The 20598-nt window shown below is 63.4% G+C and overlaps 1 protein-coding gene across 1 annotated transcript; it reads right to left on the bottom strand.

Annotated features, from left to right (window-relative positions):
• Positions 1–4083: 4083 nt before the first annotated feature.
• RRP1B (ribosomal RNA processing 1B) lies at positions 4084–20522 on the bottom strand (the record flags this gene model as incomplete). Its single annotated transcript, XM_084232772.1, has 16 exons — positions 20402–20522; positions 16507–16589; positions 14862–14919; positions 13812–13897; positions 13367–13428; positions 13121–13250; positions 12469–12533; positions 12078–12259; positions 10870–10961; positions 10317–10414; positions 8621–8682; positions 7924–8037; positions 6950–7650; positions 5714–5863; positions 4847–4907; positions 4084–4277 (listed from the first exon to the last, which is right to left on the bottom strand). Exons 1-16 carry the CDS (start codon positions 20517–20519, stop codon positions 4084–4086), a joined length of 2256 nt encoding a protein of 751 aa, XP_084088898.1. The 5' UTR covers positions 20520–20522.
• Positions 20523–20598: the final 76 nt, after the last annotated feature.

Raw genomic sequence — 20598 nt, 5'->3', positions numbered from 1 at the left:
TGGGCAGTGGTTTCCAGCCCCAGGGCCAGGCCTAGGGGATGTTCAGTCATTTTTCTTTAAGGAGATGAGCAGGGCCTCCCCCGGTGGCGCAGCGGTTGAGCACTGGGCTGCGAAACTGCCCGCAGCCTCTGCAGCGCTGGTTCCATCCCTGGCCGCCAGGTGAGGGTCCCCCATGGGGCACAGACCCCTCCTGCCGCCCGCGCTCCCCGCAGCAGTGTCCTTCGGTCCTTCTGCCTGCTCTGCTCCCCGCTCTGGCTCTGGCGAATCCTCTCACCCTCCTGCGCTTCTGACTGTACCCAGTGCGTGCATAAGTAAATAGATAAATCTTAAATAAAAAAAAGATGAGCGGCCCTTAGGCTTTGTGGTCGTCGGAGTCTGGACAGTCACCTGCCAGCCACGAGAGCCCAGCAGCTGACCCTTCACCGGGGCACCGGGCCGGGCCCAGACCAGCCCAGACTTGTGCCCACCACTCCCCGGGGTGCCGTGACCTGTCCTGGGAAAGAGGGCCTGGCCCTGCCCTCGGAGGACTCGCCCTCTGCTGGGAGAGGTGACTCTGGCACAGGAGCTGCCTATTACACACGCGCCTCTCCTCAGCCCGGGGACGTGCGCTCAGAGGGCAGGCGGGGGAAGCGCGCCACCTGCCGGCGGGGCCCAGGGCTCGACCTTGCCAAAGCGGAGGAAGTTCCAGGCTGAAGGTGAAAATTCCACTGCTGGGAGCGGCTACGACAAGTTGGGTATTAGGCCTTGGCTTGAGTGGGGAGCTCAGCACAAGGCTGAACGGGGTGAAATTCATGATGTCCAAGTCCGAGCCCCGGCACCGACCCCAGAGTGGGGTCTTGTCAGCGATGTGGTCACCAAGGGCAGCAGCCTGGGTGACCCCTGTCGCACCCCCAACAGCCCTCAGAAGGAACCAGGGTCACCTGGATTTTGATTCCAGCCTGTGAGGACAGACACAGCCGCTGTGTCAGTCAGTGTGGCTGGAACAGGCCGGGTCCTGCCGCCTGGCAGTACCAAAGGCCACTGGCAGACACAGGGGCTGAATCTCCAGGCGTGTTCGTCAGGCCATTGGCCATGGCCCCACGGGGACGGCAGGCACACCCCCGAGATGCTCTGCCTTCTCGCCTCGAGTGACCTTTTATACTGTCATTACACAAAGACCAGTAGTCACAAGCAACCACGTCACGGCCGATGCTCCTGGTTCGTCCTGTTCAGCCCCAGGACTGCTTTGCAGCCCGCCGCCCATCCTGACCCCACTCCACCTGCAGGCGCCAGTGTCTGGCACTCACTCGGGCACCATCGGGGCAGGAATTTCAGTTCAAAGCAAGTTTTAAAGAAAACAGCGCGCTGGGCCCCCAGGGTGCACGTGAGCCTACGCTGCGCACAGAACCTGCCCAGGAGTGGCCCTGCCCGCCCCAGCCCTGGTCAGCACTACTTCAGAGCAGGCCTGGCACACACACACGGCCTGTCAGCTGGATGCCCGCATGGACAGCACGTCTGGCACTCTGGGGTCAGCTTGTGGCTGGACGTTACCCACAAGGGGAGGGGCAACTCTGGGTGTTTCCTTGGGAAACTGTATTACCTCTCTCCTCTCTCCTCTTCACCGCACGCTCATTAAAGCTCTTCTCCACGGAAGGTCTTCCGCACGGGGGTGTGCTCGTCTTTCTGCGGCAGGTGGCAGAGCCCACTTAGAGCAGGCAGGTCTGGGGTCCTGGGTGCTGCTTCTGCTGGTAACAGAACCCGAGACACGCGGCAGTGAGACAGGCGCCGAGGCCTCCGGACGCGTGGGAGCCAGAAACACAGGGAACTGAGCTCAGGGATGCAGGCCGCGCTGGGGGCCACCAGAGGCGGGGGAAGTGGCGGGGGGGAGCTTCCACGGGAGGGCAGCTCGAAAGGACAAGCCAGCAATTATGAAACAACGAAGTCATGGGGGTGTCCGGCCCGCACCCGCACGGCGACCGCGCTGGCAGACTGGGCGTTTGAACGCCGCTGGGAGCAGGTCTTAGAAGTTGTCATCTCAGGAAGAAAGCTGTAGCTGTGTGATGAGAGGGTAACTAGACTTAGCTCACGTATATTGTGATGGTTTCGTGACGTAAGAACGCTAAATCGTGTTTTAGACCTGGAGCTAGCATGTTCCACGTGCGCCGGCGCCTCCCTGGCTGACTCACTGAACAACTGACCAGCTGGCCGGCGGACTTGTTCACTGGCTGACTCAGAGCGCAGCCGGGGGGCGGCTCGGACCTGAGGCTGGACGGTCATCTCCCTGCGAGGAGCCCACGGAGCACGAGCGCAGGCAGCCGGGCTACGGCTCTGGAGGCTTCTCTGATGAGAGCGCCGACCAGTTGACGAGCTCGCTGACGAGGCGGCTAGCCGCCCAGCCCGTTTAGCTCATGAGCTAGTTTAACTAGCCAGCTAACTAGCCAGCTGACTAGCTTGCCAACAACTACAATGGGATTAACCGGTGGGAGCCAGCAAAGAGCCCCCCAGGCCTGGTGACATTTCTGTTTCCTTAGTGAGACTCGGACTAACAGACTCGGCACCTGGGCTTTTGCTGAGCACCCGACCCCGCAGGGGCCTGCCCAGAGAGAGCAGCAGGCAAGTCCCTCTTCCAGTCCCACGGAGAAGCAGCTGTCGCCCAGGGGTGGGGGATTGGGGAATCGGGCCGGCCGGCACTGCGAGCGCAGGAAGCGTCTCTTCCTCTGCTGCCAATGTCTGGACCTCCTGACATGCCCCAAAGTGGAGCCAGTCAGGGGGTGCAGGGGATCCCGCGCACCGTCCCCTGGATGCAGGCCCTCGGGTGTGGCTCCCGGCACCACAGTGAGCCAATACCCGCAAGGCGCTGCAGGGAGATGCGCCTGGCACTGGGCCCGCCTTTAAAACTGACACGAAAATTGTTAGAAAAATAATTTTAAGAAGTGAAATCAGTACTTGGGCTTGTAAACCTCACCCTTCACGCTGTGCGCCGTGGCTCTGAACGCGACATCGGTCCTCAGCCTGCACGCGCGGGGCGAAGCCTTGCCCTGCAGCTACCGTCCCTGGCCAGGGCCTCTCGCCACGGCCCGTGCTGACAAAACCTCCCTGCTGGGTAGGCAGGGCCCAGCCCGTTCCTCCCCAGCGCCTGCAGTCACCGCCGGCTGACACTGGAGTCAGCAGGTGAGCCCCCCAAGACATGATCCAGGGTGAGGCAGGAAGCACGGCTGGGGAGTGGCCACGGGGGTTGGCTTGGGAGAGAGAACGGGTTTCTGTGGCAGGAGGACGGAGGGAAGCGGGAGGGACAGTTCCCCTTCTAGGAGGCCCGAGGTCCCCGAGCAGAGGGTGACCAGGGAGGCGCCCCCCACCCTGAACTCCCCTAGGGGCGCAGTGTTGCTGGTCACAGGGCTGCTGTGGCTGGAGTCGCGAGTCTGCCCTCCTCTGTGCCTGCTCCCTGCACAGACAGGGCCCGGCCAGCCCCACTGAGCCGCTGCCCGCTTGTCCAGCTGGCATCCGGGCGCTTTCCATCCGCAGGTCTTCAGTGAACTGAAGCTAGAACTTTACACAACTCTCCAGAGGCAAGTTTCTGCGTTTCAGATGTGACAGCTGCGAACAAACACCCCCACAGGCACTTCCAGGCTCCTGCTTTGGCGCCTGGAGGGAGCTCAGGCTCCCAGAGATGCTGTCTCAAGCAGGCCCACCGGGGCGGCACCGGTCCCCGGGCCCAGGCTCCGCCCTGCCGGTGACAGGCAGAGCACCCACGGTAGCAGCTCTGGGACCCACCCAAATGCACAAACACGGGAGCAGAGTCCTACGAGCTCCACAAAGCCCGACTGGGCCAGGAAGGTGGCCAGCAGGAAGCCCGCACCCGCAAACCGCGCAGAGCACCGAGGCCGAGACACCCGCGCGGGTGAGCACTGCCGAGGGCAGTCGGGAGCTTGGGCACGAGCCCTCGGACCCCGCCCGACGGCAGGGATGCTGGAGCAGCAGCACACGTAGAACCTTGCACATACGTTTTATGGGAGTTTTTACAAAACCATTAAAAAAACCGCATCTTTTAAAGTTATAATTTATAAAATCTCCTGTACAAAAGCCATCTTCTAAGGGACCGACGCGCTAGAAGAAGTCCATGGCCGTGGGCCTTCTCTGTGGGGTGGTGGTCAGCAGCTTCCTGGGCCCCAGGGGTGTGCTGCCAGGTGAGCTGGCGGGGGCCTTGAGCACTCCGTGGAGGGGCCGCTGCTCTGGGTTGAAGGCCACCCGCGAGAGGCCCGTGGGGCTGACCAAGATGCTCTTGTCTGTCTTCTTGAACTCTGCCCCGAAGGGAGCAAGGGCGCATGTTAGTGGGGAGATCCCGTCCTGCCAACCTATCCATGGGGTCCCGCCTGGAGCCGTCACCAGCTCAGCACTGGGGCTGGGAGCCCTGCGGGGGGCACTGCGGGCAGGCTGGCCAGGCTGCTGCCCCAGGCCCCGGGGGAGTGGCCCAAGTGCTCTGAGGCGGCAGAGTTACTAGCAGGGCTGCTTCCAGCTGCTTCTCTAAGGAAGACGCCCAGAGGCCACTGGGGAGCACCAGCTGGGCCAGCCCCTAGAAGGAGTTTGGGGGCCGGGGCTGTTTCTGGAGCGCCGAGTTTGGACTGGCCTAGGAAAAGCTGCAGGGAAGACACCGTTGGGACGAGACCTCCCAAGCAGGGGTGTCCCTGCGGTTCCAGGGGTCTGGGATCCTCACGTGGTTTGAGCGGCATCTTTGCTACACGCCACGCTGGCTCTGCACCTCCACCCATCGGGCCGGGAAGATGCCTTTCACGGAGCCTCTGACCAGGACACCCACGGCCAGGAGTCCTGGAAGGCCACCGCCACCGCCACCCCCCAGCCCCACACTCACCTGCAGTCATGTTTCTGCTCAGCCCGAAGGTGACCTTCTTAGAGCTGGGTGGGGCCTTGAGCTGCGAACACACGGGTAACACTCGAGCTGCCTCCTGGCAGCCGGCAGACCCCAGCCCGGCCGGCCCTGCCCACCCTGAGCCGGAAAGCAGGAGGCCTTGGTCCAGCTCAGGACACGGCCCCAAGGACTCCTTCCCGGCAGGGGCAGGCTGGCAGGGTAGCGGCCGCCTGCAGTCGCCATAGCAGCACTGCCACGGGAGAGAGTCCGGCAAAGGGGGTCAGGAAAAAGCTCCCGGATGAGAAGTCACGAGCTCTGCCCTCGCCACCCGTGGCTTCGAGTCCTGCCTGGCGCGTGGCGCTGGAGACCGCAGGCTCGGCATGGAGCACGCGCCGTGGCCACTCATTCCACGGCAAGAAGCGCACCCCCTTCACACCAAGAAGCACCCCACAGCCCATTTCTGTGTGCGTCCCCGACTTCAACCTCAAACCATCCCTCAGCAGACAGCCCCCACAACACACGGGGGCCTGCAGCCAGGCCAAGACTCCTACCAGTGGGTCCCTGTTCTTGAGATGACCCTCAGCGTGGGTCCCCAGCAGGCCAGACCAGCACCCCACATCTGCTGCACCCCCTAAAGCCCCCCTCCCCACTCTCTGAGCTCCCCCATCCCTGCACGTCCGTCTCTGGGAGACAAGCCCAGATCCGCGTCCCTGTCCAGGCAGGGGTAGCGGCAGAGCTGCCCGACTCTGCTGTCAGGAGCCGTGCCCGCCCCATGCCCCCAGCCGCGTCTCCCGGGCAGTCCCCATCCCACTCCTGAGCCCCCGTGCTGGGCACCTGGGCCCCAGGGACTGCAGAGACGCCAGCACGCACCTGCACGGCAGGGCTGAGGGGACAGGCGGTGGCACCCTTGGCCCTTCGGAAGAACAGGGCCTTGGGCAGGAAGGGGGTATCAAACCGCACAAAGTCGTTTTCCGTCCTCAGCTGCTGCTTCTTCAGAGGGCCGAGCGCCCCGCGGTTCCCCTATGTGAGGGGAAGGAAGAGGGGTCACCAGGAGCCCCCACAGGCCCGCCCCTGCTTGCCTCAGGCCAGATCCTGCCCGTCAGAGACACCTGCCAAGACACTCCTCCCGCTGGGGGCAAGGCCAGGCAGGCAGGATACCTCAGCTGGGGTCTGGGGGGCTCTGGGGGCGCCCTCCCCCACACCACTGCAGCTGACGCTGCCCGAGCTCCGGGCTCCGGGAGCCCTTGGCCGGCCACGCCGGCTTTGGCGCCTTCTCGCGAGGACGCTGTGCGGCGCGGGGCCTGTGTGCATCCTCCCCTGCCGCCGCGGCAGAGACCCGCCACAGGCAGATGCACGGACATCACTCCTCTGGGGGACAGACCTCGCTCGGCCCTGCGAACTGGCCGAGAAGCCACCCCAACCCTCTCTAGAAAAAGCCGCGGGGTCCTGTGCAATGAAACCAAAGCGGGAACTTTTCTGGCGTGGGAAGGAGCCTCGCACAGCAGTGAGGGAGGGCGGAGGCGACAGGCCACGGGACGGGACAGGCCACGGCTGGCGGGGAGCCTACCCTCCACCGACAGTCCCCCAGGGGGCCATGGGCGGGGCCTGGCAGAGGTGGTGACAAGCGAACACAGCAGCCGGGGCGCAGGGTTTCTCTGAGGCGGGGGTGTCCTGGGCTGGGCGGCTTGCCCCACCTGCCCACCCACAGCCAGCAGGAGCGGTGCAGCCTTGGAGCACAGGCGGGACGCAGGTCAGTGTGCGGACCAGGCGCCCTGTCCAGAGAGAAGGCCCCAAGCGGCCCGGGTCCCGCCCCAGAGCCATGCGGAAAGCAGGCCTCTTGGTTACAGAGGTCGGCGCGATGAGAACCGGGCGCCTCTCCTGCCGCGGCCATGCCCCGCGGAGGCCGCCGCCTGCTCAGCCAGCTCCGGCCCTCCCAGCCCAAGGTCGGCGGGTGGTGGGGGCGGACAGAGCGACACGAGTGCCAAGCCCCGCTGGCGCCTGTCCGTCCACTCCTGGCAAAGGGGGCGCGAGCCACGCCAGCCCCACTTGCCGGTCGCACCCGCCCGCCAACCAGCCTGGTGCTTGCAGCCCAGGCCGCCGCCTTACCAGAGCCCGGAGGAGCTGTGCTTCGGGCCTCAGCAGGCCACCGTGGGCCACCAAGTTCGCCATCTCTTTCATCTTCTTCCTCTTTTTCAAGACGGCATTTTTCGGACCGGCCGGGTCACAGAGGTCAAGGGTGCTGGGCTGCCCCTTCCTTTTCTTCAGCCTCCCGCCCTGTGGCCGGTGGCGCAGGCAATCCCCGCCCTCCACCCGGCTCCCTGGAGGCTCTTCCTTCTGGGTCAGGGGCCAGGCCAGCGTGGGCAGGCTGCTGCTGTTGGCCGGGAGAACCCCCAGTTTGCACGGCCTTTTGGGGATGTGGGCTCCAGTGGTTGGGGAGCCTGGCGCGGCAGGCTCTTGAGAGAGGCCACTGCTGGGGCTCCCTGGAGACAAGTCCGGCGGGGGAGCCACCGCCACGCGCTCCAGGCCTGGCCCCTGGCCCCGCAGACCCTTCTTCCTGGGCCGCTTCCTCCTGGGCTTCGGGGGCTGCTCTGGGCCGGGCTGGGCGGCCGCCCCTAGCTCCAGCGCACTCGTCTTCTGGGCTCTTTCTGGACCCCCCTCAGGCTCGTCGCCCTGGTGTGGTTCGGGGGATATGGCCTCACCCCCAGACCCTGAGTGCTCGGGCTGGACGTGGCTCCTCTTCCGCCTTTTCCTCCTCCGTGTCTGCACGCTGCCCTCACTCCCCTCTTCCTCGGCGAGAAGCGAGTCTCCTAGGAAGACACACGAGCAGGTCAGCCAGCGCCAGGGCAGGGCCCAGCAAGGCCACCGCAGACACCCCCCCACCCCTGCACCGGCCGTCTCTCCCTCCACAACTGCGGCCAAAGCCTTCCCCACGCCGGTGAGGCGTCAGGGCCCGAGACCGCACTCCGGTATCTGTAAAATCGCAGACACACGCTCCACAGAGCTCCGGGCAACGAGTGCCTGCCTTCCGGAGCGCGGACGCTGAGAACGCGCGGGAGACGCGGGCAGGCCCCGGTGCTCACCTCTCTGGCTCTCCATGTCGCTGCTCTGGCCAAGCTTGTTTCCTTTCCTCTTGTGCCTCCCTTGGCCGGGGGACGGGCCATCCTGCTCGGCGAGGCTGAGCTGAGCTACGCGGCCTGCCGGACACCAGAGTCACGCGCTGACAGTGGAACCTCCACCCTGCTGCCCCCAGCCGGTGCATCCCGAACCGACATGGACCTGTCCCTGTGCTCGCAGCGACCCTACACGAGGCTCAAAGCCGGGCTGCAAACGTGCTTGGGGATCTCGCCTTGCCTGTGGCGAGGTGAGAGACAGCACCTCACTTCAGGGTGACACCCCCTGCTCAAGCCCTGGGGCTCCACGTTCCCTCCAGTCGGGGCCCGTTTCTTAATGCTAAGCACCCCTGCCCACAAGGGGTGGGGGCACTGACTGGCTGGAACCCAAGACCAGCAACAGCCTCCCTAGGGGACAGCGGTCGGAGCAACAAGCAACAGGGCCCTGACAGACCACATCTTTCCCTTCACAAAGGGTCAAGTCGGAACCTTCCAGACTGACACAAGTTCATCTTGTTAAGGTGACAATGAAAAAGTGAACCCCTGACCAGGGTCAGGGCAGCCAGCTGGGAGAGGCCCCCAGGCTGCGGCGCTATTTCCTCAGCTCCCACCAGTGCCTTCAGTCCCGTGTGTCGGCGTTTGGCCCAAGTGACGTGGCAGCCCTTACCCTCACGAGAGCATCTCCAACGATCACCCCGACCTTCCTCGCCTTCGGAGAGGCCTTGGAACCTGAAAAACAAAAGCCCATCAAGAAACAGCTTATTTTCTCTGAACACGCCACCTCAGCCTGAGCCCAAGCATTGTCTGGCTGCCGGCAGCGCCTTTTCCTGGTCCAGATGCCAGCCGGTGTACAGCGCCACGGCCCAGCGAGAGGGACACCACAGCCCTCGCTGCCCCTCGCCAACCGGCACGGGGCTGGCACTGTCTCGGCACATCCAGAAAATCTCAACAAATTAAAGTTTTCTTCTTGGGCCTCCCCTGGTGGCGCAGCAGTTGAGCGAAGCGCTGTGAAGCTGTCCGCAGCCTCTGCAGCGTGGGCTCCGCGGGCGTGATTCCCAGCCGGCCAGGGAGATTCCCACACGGCGCAGCAGACCTCTCCTGTCTCCTCCCCTCAGCAGCGTATTTCATCAGTCTGCCTGTTCTGTTCCCTGCTCTGTCTCTGGTGAATCCTCTCACCCTCCCACGCCTTTGGCCTGCACCCCAGTTCTTTTTTTTTTCCCTAAAGGCTTTTATATATTGATGCATACAAGAGCTGAGATATAGGCCAAAGATGTGTGGGGGGTGAAAGGATTCACCAGAGACAGAGCGGGGAACAGAACAGGCAGAGGGCCTCCCCAGTGGTGCAGCGGTTGAGCGCTGGGTTACGAAGCTGCCCGCAGCCTCTGCGGCGCCGGTTCAATCCCCGGCCGAAGAGTCCCACGTGGCGCGCAGACCTCTCCTGCCGCCCGCTGCTCCCCTCAGCAGTGGACTTGGGTCCTTCTGCCTGCTCTGCTCCCCGCTCTGGCTCTGGTGAATCCTCTCACCCTCCCGCGCTTCTGACTGTACCCAGTGCTTGTATAAATAAATAATAAATAAATAAATCTTTAAAAAGTATCAGGTTTAAAAAAAAAAAAAAAAAAGATTGGAGCCGCTTAGACCCCGCACATGCTCAGCTCTTTGCTCCCCAAAGAAACCGGCTGGTGTCTTATACACGTGGAATAAAAGAAACTAAACAAAGGGTCCAAGACAGACTTTTAAACAAGCTCTTGAAAGGGGCGGACTGAGGGTGCTTCGGTGAGGGAGAGCAGGGTCGCCACACTGCAGGGAGCCCGGCGAGCTGGGGGACTGTGGGTCCCCGAGAGAGGCCAGAGTCCAGCTGCATGATCGGGTCGGCAAGACCTTGGGTGCCTTCCCGGCTGTGAAACGGGAACGAGAATGGATTCTAGGGCTTTCCTGAATACGACACCTCCAACATGGCTGCTGAGGGCAAACCTCTCCAGAGCGCAGACTCAGCCGGCCTGCCAGCCAGTGGCGGGGCTGCGGGGCACCAGCGGGCCCTGGGAAGAGCCACTGGGCGGTGGCAGAGCACTGAAGCCTGGTCACCGTGAGCGCACCATGAGGGCCCCCGAGCCGGTGGCCGCGTGCCTCTCCCCACTGTGCTGGACATTACCAGCAGACTCTCCACGGTGCGAGGACACAGCTGGGGGAGCCGGGGTGGGCGCACCCGTCACTCCCCTCGGTCCCTGTGCATGCCGCGGGGCTCTGAGCGGAGAGAGGGAAGAGCCACAAGAGGTGGTGAGCGTGGTGACAGTCGCCCCATTGCCGGGACAAAGAGGCGGACTCAAACTCGGGGTGCCGAGGCCAGACCCCTCCCTACCACGTACTTTTTGACAAGTCTGGAGAGTCGCTTCCTGTTGAAGGGAGGGGTGTTTTTCCTGTTGGTCATCTCCAGGAGTCGGTCGGCCACAGCCTTGTAGTCAAACTAGGTGAGAGGAGAGAGCCACCGTGAGCCGCGGGGATGGACACCACCGAGGGCAGGCCGGAGCCCGGGCAGCACCGCTGCGCCTGTGAGGACGTGTCCCATTTGCCCCGGGACAGCGAGCTGACTCTTCCTTTACAGGAGAAACTGGTGAAACACGTGACGTGACAGGGGCCTGGCTGTGCTGCTCTGCAACCCCAGCTGCCCCACTTGCCCTGAGCTGGCTCCACCGTGTTCAACAGGTCAGCTCTTGGCCACTCAGGTCAAAAGGAAGACCGACACGGTCCAAATTCCCTCCTAGTTCAGCTTCTTGGCCGCCAGTGAACTAGTGCACGGAAGGGGACCCTGGCGGCTGAGGGGATCAAGATCGGTGACCCAGCAGCCCCTGCCTTCAATCAGCTCGGACCCCAATTCCCGATTAGCTGGCCTCTCCGCCGATCTAAACAACTGCCACCAACCTGCAGGAGGGGTCCCCCGTCCTCTGCGTGGCTGGTGTCGCTCGCATTCCCGTCACGCACCCCGTCTCTCCTGGAGTGACATTCGCTCAGAGCTGCCAAGACACAGAAAAGACAAACTCTTCACCCACAGTTGCCGGACCGCGGCAGGAGGAGACGGCGCCTAGTGGGAAGGTTTTCTTTAAAGAGAACAATCTGACAAGTATGTTTATAACTCCTGGCTTGTCACCCTTGCTGCAGGTGGCGCGGGTCCCAGGGCTCTGGTCGGGGGGCGCGGGGTGTCCCGGGCAGGTAAGCGTGGGCCATGGTGAAGCTGCCAGGGACAGCCTCTGTGTCCTGGTCGCCTCGGGACGCAGCCCATCACAGGCATCAACAACAGCTGTTCAAGTCGTGTCAAAGCACACGAGGCAGATCAAAATTACTAATGAAAATCACAGCTTTTCTGGAACCCTCTAAGCTCTCAGGAGGTATAGCTAGGGCAGGCCCTGCGGGAGGCAGGGACAGGCAAGTGTGCTGCGGCCTGTGGGAAGCGCCGTGGAGACGGCTGGGGTGTGGACGGCACCTCTAGTCAGGGCCCAGAGACAACACCCACCCCTCAGTGGCTACCTGTGCTCGGCTACACTGAGAATACTTCCTCTTGGAGATCTCTCTCTCATAAAGAATAACGTGGCCACTGAGGAAACCTAAACTTGGACGAGCGCAGTGCAAGAGGTGTTCACCCGCCTGCCCCAGGGAGAGCGACCAGCCCCCATGCCGCTGCTGGGCCGAGCCGGGCCAGGCCCTCCACAGTGCTCTGTGTTCCGCGGTTGCCTCAGCACTGCATTTCCTCCATTCGCTGCCGGGCGGGCAGCTGTTCACAGCTCAGCAGCGGGGCTCTGCCCAGCCCCGCCCTGGACGTAGCACCCCTGGCCGAGGCCCACGTGCCCAGGGCAGCGATACGCCTCAGAGGTAGCGCCCCCGGCGGGCACCACGACCCAGTTTCCCGGCTAGGGCCCGCTGCGGACTACGTGGGCTGACGTGCTTAACGCTGCGTGAAAGCCTAGAGAAACTGCAGCCACACAGGAGACCCCGGAAGAGAAGGCAGGAGGGCGTGCGGCGTGCCCGGTCCGTGTCCCCGTGCAGGCAGAGGCAGGCCGCAGCACGCCCATCAGACGCACCAGAGCATGTGTCGGAGGAGGACCAGCCCGAAGCAAGCCGCCTGAGGTGCTCACCTGCCCCCGGTGCACTGGCCGCCTCACTCCATACCGCCTCGCCTGCAGGTGGCTCTTCCGCCAAGGGGTCGCCGTCACCCACCTGCGCTCTCTGTCCCTCCATGGCCTCTTCTGGTGCCAATGGAGACTGATGGACGATGGCCTCAAACACAGCCCGTGCGATGGTCTGCACCAGGGTGTGGCTAGGGGCGAAGCATGATCAGGACCAGCCCGGGGAGAGCACCGTGGTGGGGCCCGCTGCCCCCCCACTCAGCTCGGGCAGGCCCAGGCCTAGGCCCACAGCTCTCCGCGGGGGAGGGCGCTGGTGGGGCCCTCGCTCTGGACACCACCCCAGGGCCCCGGCACCAGCCTCCCCAGCGGAGTAGTGGAAGCAGACGTGGCAATTACTTACTCCTTGGTCTTGGCAGCAATTTTGCAGAATGGATCAATGAACTTGAGGTTCTGATCTGCCAAGAGCTGTAATTACGAAATCAAGTAGAGAAGAACAATAAAGGAGCCATTCTTCTCTGACTGGCCAGCCAGGGCCAGGCTCCGGCCACTCGGCCACCCAGGAGACCCCGGCCGCGGCCTGCGGCCCTTGTCCACGGAGACCGGGGCTGCAGGGTGGCGCGCAGGAGTCCTCCTCTCACACGCAACTCGCATTTTTTTTAGTCAAGACGAGACATGAAAGTCCACGGCAGGACATAAGCGAGAGAACAGAGCAGGAGCTGCCTGAACCCTGGTCCGGGCCTCTGTCCTGTCCACCCCTCAACTGCCCGCGTGAGGACACACTGGCCAGCGTGCCTTTCACCCCCTGGCCGAGAGCTCAGCTTCACAAGCGTGTCCCCGCGCACCCAGTTATTTCCCAGTCAGGCTTTCGCTCCCGGAAGCAGAGCAGACCGCCAAGATGCCTGCAGCCAGGCCTCCCCTGGGTGGGGAGGGACCCCGCCCATGGCCATCGCTGGGGAGGCTGAGGGCCCCCAGCAGTCCCCCGCACCACTCGGACGCCCCCAGCAGAGTCTGCCCATCTGGGGGTGCGCACTCGGCGCCCGAAGACGTCTCACCTCCTTCCCTCCCACTTTGGATAGTTCATCCAGGTAAATGTCAATGAAGTGAAATTTCACCCCGTTAGGAGATTGGCTCTCGGGGCGCAGGACCTCTGTCATCAGGATGTCCAGGAAGAGCTGGATTCGGCTACAGGAAACACACGCGGTCCACAACAGCAGCACACACGCCAGTCCCCACGCAGGGACGCCCCAAAGGCTTTATGTTTGAGGGCCCCCAAAGACCGCCCCAAATCCTCCACCGACCTTTCTTCCCAGCCGTTTCGCTTCAGGACTTCCAGGGACTGCCTCAGCACCAGGCGGATCAGCTGCGGAGAGACAGCCTGTCCCGCGGGGGAAAGCGAGCGCCGCCGGCCACAGACCGAGGGGCCCGGGGAACTGAAGCGGCCTGGGCCCCCATGGTGTGAACCCCAGGCCACAATATTCTGGTTTCTCGCCTGGAGCAAAACCTCCAGAGCTCCGTGAAAGGCCAAGCGCGATGGAGGGAACCCCCAGCCCTGAAGCCTGCCTGGCGCTTCCAGTGTCACCTCGGTGCACCGGGTAAGACTAAAGCAGCACCCCAAGCCCCCCACAGCCCAAGGGGACATGCAGGGAGCCGAGGCACCCGTGTCAGGGCTGTCTCAGGCCCGGCCTGGCAAGCCCCCCACCAGCCCACGAGCGCGGACGGGACAGGCCGCCAGGCCGGCCTCACCATGTGGTACTTGTCCAGGCGTGGCCTGTCGATCCCCGCCCACTCGCGGTTCAGGGTCTGCCAGAAGGTCTGCAGGAACAGGTGCTCTGCAGGGAAAGAAAGGCCTGAGCGCGGGCCCCTCCCAAAGCCAGCGCAGCCAAGGGAGCATCACTGGGCTCTCTACTGCTGCCCCTGAGCATCATGGGAGCTGGCACCCCTGGTCAATAAGTGAGGCCCAGCGTGCCTGTGCCCAGTCAAGGGAAAGCACCAGGCGGGCGGGTGCCAGCTTAACGCTCAAGGAGAAGGCTCTGGAGCAGGTCACCTGCCCGGCTGGTCTCTGCCCAGGTTGGGCGACTCCCTGAGCCATGTCTGCGGGCGCGCCACGCTGGCGGCCGGTCGTCGTCTCGTGCTGGTGTCAGCCCGGGGCTGGGCGTAGCACCCTCTCCTTCCCTTCTGAGCCCAGGAGCTAGCACCTTCCCATCCAGAAATGACATGTTTGCTCACTGTACTGGACCCCACTTGTCTCTCTGACGCCTTCCTCATGCGCAGGCCCTCCCTCGTCAGAGCGGACACAGCCCCCGGCCAGTCTGGGCCCTGAGGAGTGGGAGGGAGGCAGAAGACGCCTCTGGGCCTGTCCCGCCCCCGCAAGGAGGTGGAGCGGGGCGACTCGCGCTCCCCATCCCTTTGGTGGGGAAGGGCCTAGCGCACACGCCAGGGACGGCCTTGGTGGCGCTGGTCGTGAGGCGGCCACACCGGGCGCCTGTGGACATGGCTCGTGCTGCCTTGGAGTGTCCAAGTCACCCAGACCTTGGCGCTCCTGGAGGGCCGCCATTTAAGCAGATTTCTGAAATCTTTAAGGTGGCAGACGCTAACCCCCAAGGCCCCCGGCACCCTCACAGGTGCCCATGCCGGGCACGGTCTGCACCGCACAGGCCGCCCCATAGCTCCGCACCAGGAGCCCGAGCGCCAGGACAGCCTGGAAGCGCAGGAGCAGCAGCAGGACTTGCCCGCCCAGGCGAGGTGCCACGGCCGGAGAGCAAGGAGGGTTGAAGTCAAAGTATCGGGACTTACGAGCCTCCAAATTGTTGACAACGTGGACGAGGTGGGAGATGGTGACTGCCAGCTCCTCCTGCAAGGCGGGTTGGGAGAAACTCGGGTTATTAGGCAGTGGCACGCCTGTGCTCCCCCAGGCCTGTGGGGGCTGCATGGCCACGTCCGCCGCCAAGTGTGTACTGGAGCATCTGAATTTCATCAGATGAGAAACTCCAATTTCAATGGGCTTTTATGCCTCTCAGAATTGGGGTTTTTTTTTTTTGAAGATTCATTTTTATTTATTTATGCAAACGAGAACTGGGGTACAGGCCAGAGATGCGGGGGGTGAGAGGATTCACCAGAGACAGTGGGGAGCAGAACAGGCGGATCTACTGAAATACACTGCGGAGGGGAGTAGCGGGAGACAGGAGAGGTCTGTCAGGGACACTCCCTGGCTGGGGATCGAACTCAAGCCACAGTGGCTACCAGTGCTGAGACTTAACCCCTGCGCCACCAGGGAGGCCCCGAAGAATTAAGATGCGTATTTAAAAGGGCCTCCAGTTATCAGTTCAAATGACCCACATTAGAAATCAATGAGCTGCTGATGACTGCTTTCAAAACACGGTATGACTTAAACTGTGATTCTGTAACACCCAAAAGAGCAGAGAAAGAGACATGCTGGAATCACCACGGTTTTGGAGTCCTGCCCCCATTCCCGGGCGTTGGGAGCCACGGCCACGCCACCCCTCGGGCTCTCGCCTTGGGCCTAAGTGCTGCTGACGGTTACGTCCTGGCAGCTCACTGGGGGAGAATTCAGGGCCCTGGGCTGCTAAGAAACTGCCTTGGGGGGCATCCACAGGAGGACTCTGGGCAGTCACAGAGCACAGGGGCGGGGACACCTGGTCACATCCCCTGTGAGAGCCCTTCCCCCCAGGTAGTGAACCCCCAGGCTCGACAGCCATGCTTCATCATCTGAGCCTTCCTCCACCAAAGCTGTGGGTTGTCACTGTTGAAAGCGATTTACCAATGTTGGCTCTGTTCTCCTACTCACAGTATGTTCAGTGACAGCGAGTCCTTACAGGGATGAGGGCGCAACAAACCCAGACAAGCAAACTCCCTTCCGTGGAGAGTGCACCCAAGGGCCCTGCAGGCGCTCCAGGCTGCACTTGGCCACCACCTGCTTGCACCCAGAACGGCCTTTCAGAGAGGGAGGCTGCATGCTTCAAGTGTTTGCTGGCAGGCTCGGGGGCTGGGCAGGTGGGGTCTGCATGCCAGGCCACGCCGCCACCCCCACAAGGGGGCTTTGTCAGGAGGGGGCCCCCCAGCGGGCCTTCGCAGACCCTGCCAGCAGGGGGCGCCCGGCCCGCCTCCCTGGCACACGCTGGACAACAGAGAGGGGAGACACGGAAACCTTAACATCACCTTAATATCACGGGGGGGGGGGGGGGGGCGGGGGGGGGCGGGCCCAGGAAAGCAGGCGAGGTAAGAACCTTTGGCTTACACGCACCGCTCGCCACCTGAACAGGCCGCTCGATGGGCACCGGGACACCTCCCGAGCGGGAGGTGCGGCGAGCGCGGACTCCGAGGAGAACGTTTCCCATGTGAGCGGGCCACGGCTGACGCAACGCAGGCCGGCGCTCCCCTGCGCCTAGAAGCCAGTCCTGTGACGGGGGACCAACGTTACCTGGAGAAGGGGTTCATCCTGCACCCACATGCAATAGAAAAGTCCTTTCCATATTTTTAGAAGTTCTTCTTGACTGAAACCTCCTAGAAGGCAAAACAGCACAGAAATGTTGAGTCCTCACCCCCGTCCAGCCAGAACTGCCCACGGCAGCTGCCTCGCCACATGCACGCGCGCTGCTGCTGGGGCCCTGCCACGGAGCAGACAGCAGGAGGCCGCCTGCTGCGGGGATGGAGCTGTGCCGGCGCTGGGTCTCCAGGACAGAGCAAGCACGTGGCCACCACAGCACGTGACACACCTGGGGCACGCGGCCCCTCAAGGGTCTAGCACTGCACACCAACATTCTCAACCCCCTGCAAAGTAAACCCATAAAGCCTTCAAAAGATGCAAAATCCAGGCCCCGGCACCCCACTCCCAAGGGCGAGCGCGCCACCCCATGAGGACACGGGCCTCTGGGCAGGGTGTCGAAGCCCAAGATCCAAGGGCCCCGGGGAAGTGGCAAAGCTCGGGGACACCGTTGCTGCAATGACCGCGGAAGGTTCCTGCTGTCGGGTCCCACTGGGCTGGGCCCTGACCACTCTTCTTCCTGGCCACAGTTATCATTTATGGGGCAGTTTCCCTCATTGGAAGCGCTCTCCACCAAGGCTGGGGGGACGCGGCCCCGAGGGCAAGTTCACTACCTGGGGTGGGGGAGGTCCTGGCACGGGGCAGCGAGGGAGCGAGGCGAGGGACCTGCAGCCTCAGCTCTGCGAGGCCCTGGACCTCGGTGAGGCCCCAGCTCCAACCGGCTGCGTGCTGTGCGGAGCCAGACGTCAGCTGGCGCCCTCGCTATGGGGGTGAGGTCTCGTGGGTGGGGTGGAGAGGAGGCGGGACGCGCGGGCAAGGTGGGCACTGCCCAGGCGTGGGTACAGTTGTGAAGACTATCTGGTCTCCACCCACAGGTGCCTGAAACTTCCCTCCTTTCAAAAGTCTACTTCAACGTGTGCACAAAATCAGTTGTTTTTACCCAGGAACGGAAGCATTTAAAGCAAAACAGAAACCATCTTGCAGTTTTGTTTTCCGAAGTTCACTTTATTTTGATCACTCGGCACAGACCCCATCGTGCCAGGGCTCTCCGGGCACGAGACCCACCGCGGGTCCAAGAGACCTGTCGCGCCCAGGCTGGCCGCAGGAAACGCAGGCCGCCGCGCGGAGGCTCGGAGTCGCCCAGGTCAGGAAACAGTGGTGCGGAAAGAGCAGCCAAAGAGAAAAGCAACAGAGAACATCTTGTCTCGCCCCTCACGGCCCGAAGACCAAGCCACGAGGCAGCCCGTCCTCAGCGGCCTCTGACATCGCCTGCAGACGCGGGAGGCGAGCGAGGCGTGCGCGGGGCCGGAGAGCTCCGAAATGAGGCAACCCAACAGCGGCCCTCGCCCGAATGAGAACGGGGCCTGTGTTCGGGGATGAGGGGTCCACCCAAATCCACAGCGGAGCCAGAACAGCCGCGGCTCCAAGGCCCTGTAACTACTGGGCCCCCGCTGCCATCCCCTCCACTGCACCCGAGACGCCCCCCGCGGGAAGAGGCCCTGCTCGCTTCCGTGCCGCCCGCAGAAAGCAAGAGTGCAAGCGCGCCCGTCACACGCTGGCCCAAGGTGGTGGCTGTTCAACGTTGAGCCAGGATTTTCATCCGTTTTGCGTCCTGCCGTCAGCTGGGCGCCGAGTTCGCGCGGGCACGGCGCGGCAGGCACTAGTGAGCATCTGCCCAGCGGCGAATGAATGGAGATAAGTGGGCCCTGAGCTACGCCCCGGACAGCAGTCATTACTCGACACCAACGGGGAAAGCACAGGTAGGCAGAGCAACGTGTACGCAGTACAGACCCCCAACTGTTTTTAAAGCCTCCAAGCTGTGTGTGAGGCGGATGGACGACTGGATGGTCTAGCCAATTTCAGGCCGCCTCTCCTAGCCGAAGACCACTCGCGAGTCAGACAGCAAGCGAGGCTGTCTCCACACGGGGACTCTGATTTTGACAAGCGCAGCTGTCGCGGAGACCTTGCCTATGTGTCCTATCATTCCCTGTCCGTGGCAGTTACTGCTTTGAAGAGCCGCTTTTCTGTTCCATGCACGTATGAGGGGACAAGAAGAACGAGCAAGCGATGCTAGCTGGGATGGGTGCAGGCAGACAGGTACCTAGGGCTGCTATAAACTCACTGGTGTCACGTCCGGGATCACCTCCGCGGCCCGTGTGCTGGGCTGCTCAGCCGAGGGGTGTGAGCAACAGCAAAACCCTTCTACGCTAGCTGTGCCCCCAGCAGGCGAGGAAAACAGACAGGGGCTCACACGGCTCCAGAGGGAGAACGCTACATGGACAGGAAATGGGGAAGCGGGGTCGTTACGGGCCGCAGCGAGACATAAGGGGTGTCTCAGGCCCTAGAGAGCTGAGCAGGGATAACCAGGAAGGTTTCTTGACCCGAAATGCTAGGAGTGGACTAAGGGTGGGATTAGGAGAAACAAAGGCAGAGGGGGTGAAATGGTATCATGAAGACCATGACCACAATGGCAGTGGCCCTAGCAGAGCAGAAAGCAGCCACACAAGGGCTGAGGAGGGGAGGGCATGGGCTTGGGGTCTCAGGAGGCTGCGTTGGCCTGTGGAGAACGGGCTCAGGAGGCACACATGCAGTGAGGGCATGAGGCAGGAAGTGAGTGCAGAAACCCAGCGGGGGAACAAGGCAGATTAACTCAGGAGATAGTCATGTAGGATCAAAGGACAGTAGACGCAGGGTGGGGGTGGGCACAGGACGAGGCCAGGAGACCACCAGGTGTCCAGCTGGGAGTCTGAGGGGATGGTGGAAATCAGCAACCAAAACGACAGCGCAGAGGGGCAGCAGAAGACAGATTTTGGGGAGGTAAAAAATAAGTCACCTTTGGGGATCTGGACCCTGCAATCTTGTGGGACACCCAGGGAGAGATGCCAGGCTGGCACCGGGCTGGGCTGCTAGGATGCATCTGAGCCAAAAGCAGCAGATTTAGGTCTAAGAACCGTGAGCACCAACAGGTTACCTGAAACCCCACGACTAACTCAAATCTCTCAGGGGGTACCTTAACCGAATTGAAGTCTGGAATTTTGGTTTTATTCCTTTTTCCAGCACATCTGCCATAAAACTGCACTTTATTACATACCCCTAAAATAGTCTTTTGTGACTTCCCTTCACTGTAAAAGCAGGAACGTTGGTGCAGGGACAGACACCGTCTGTTCTCTCAAGTAAACGAAAGTCAGTCAGTCAAGCTTGCGCTGTCTCGGTGCCACGGAAACCCTCTGCTGATGCGCTGGCCCAGGGGGTCACGGAGCAGATCGCCACAGGTGAGCGAGCTCCTTCCCACTGCAGCTCAAGCCCAACTGCAGAGCCTGGTGCGGCCCGGCAGTGCCCACGCCCCGACTTCGTGGTCTGACACTGGCGCCCCCCCCCCGACTTGCCGGTCTCCCCGCTGTTCCTCGGGCATGCTCTGCCCTCGCCGCCGCCCATTTTGGGGGTGCTGAACATCGCCCCGGAGGGACCTTCCCGGACAGCCAACAGAGAGTTCCCTCCTCGCGGGGCTTTCGTTCACTCTGCTGCTCGGACACCGGCTCCGCTTTGGCGGCCTCTTTGCCCCCAGCTCCGCTCGGGCAGGCGCTGCCACGCCGGGCGGTCTTCGCCCCGGAGCCCCAGACCCGCAGGCCCCGGCTGGAGAGCGCCGGAGACCCGGGGCCGGCCCGGGCGGGCCCGGCGCCCCGCGGCTTCAGCGGCCCCACACCGTCCGGGCCGGGAGGGGGGCCCGCGGCCCAGGGGGCCCTCCCGGCCCGGCCCGGCCCGGCCCGGCCCGGCTCTCCCTCCCTCCCGCCCGCCGCCCGCCGCCCGCCGCCCGCCGGCCCGGGGCGCCCACCTGCCTCCCGCCGCGTCTTGGCGCTGATGTACTGGCGCAGCCTCCGCGCCGCGCGCTCCCGGACGCCCCTCTCGCGGGACGCCAGCCGCTGCGCGAACTGGAGCTCGGGCGGGTGCATGGCGGGGCCGTCGCGGCCGAAGCAGCCTCCGGCGCTCCCGCCGCGCCTGCGCAGAGCCGGCGGCGCGCGGCGAGGACGT

This window comes from Talpa europaea (assembly GCF_964194135.1).
Source record: "Talpa europaea genome assembly, chromosome: 4".
Taxonomy (NCBI): domain Eukaryota; kingdom Metazoa; phylum Chordata; class Mammalia; order Eulipotyphla; family Talpidae; genus Talpa; species Talpa europaea.
Note: the sequence above shows the minus strand (reverse complement) of the source record. Positions and strands in the feature narration are given on the sequence as shown.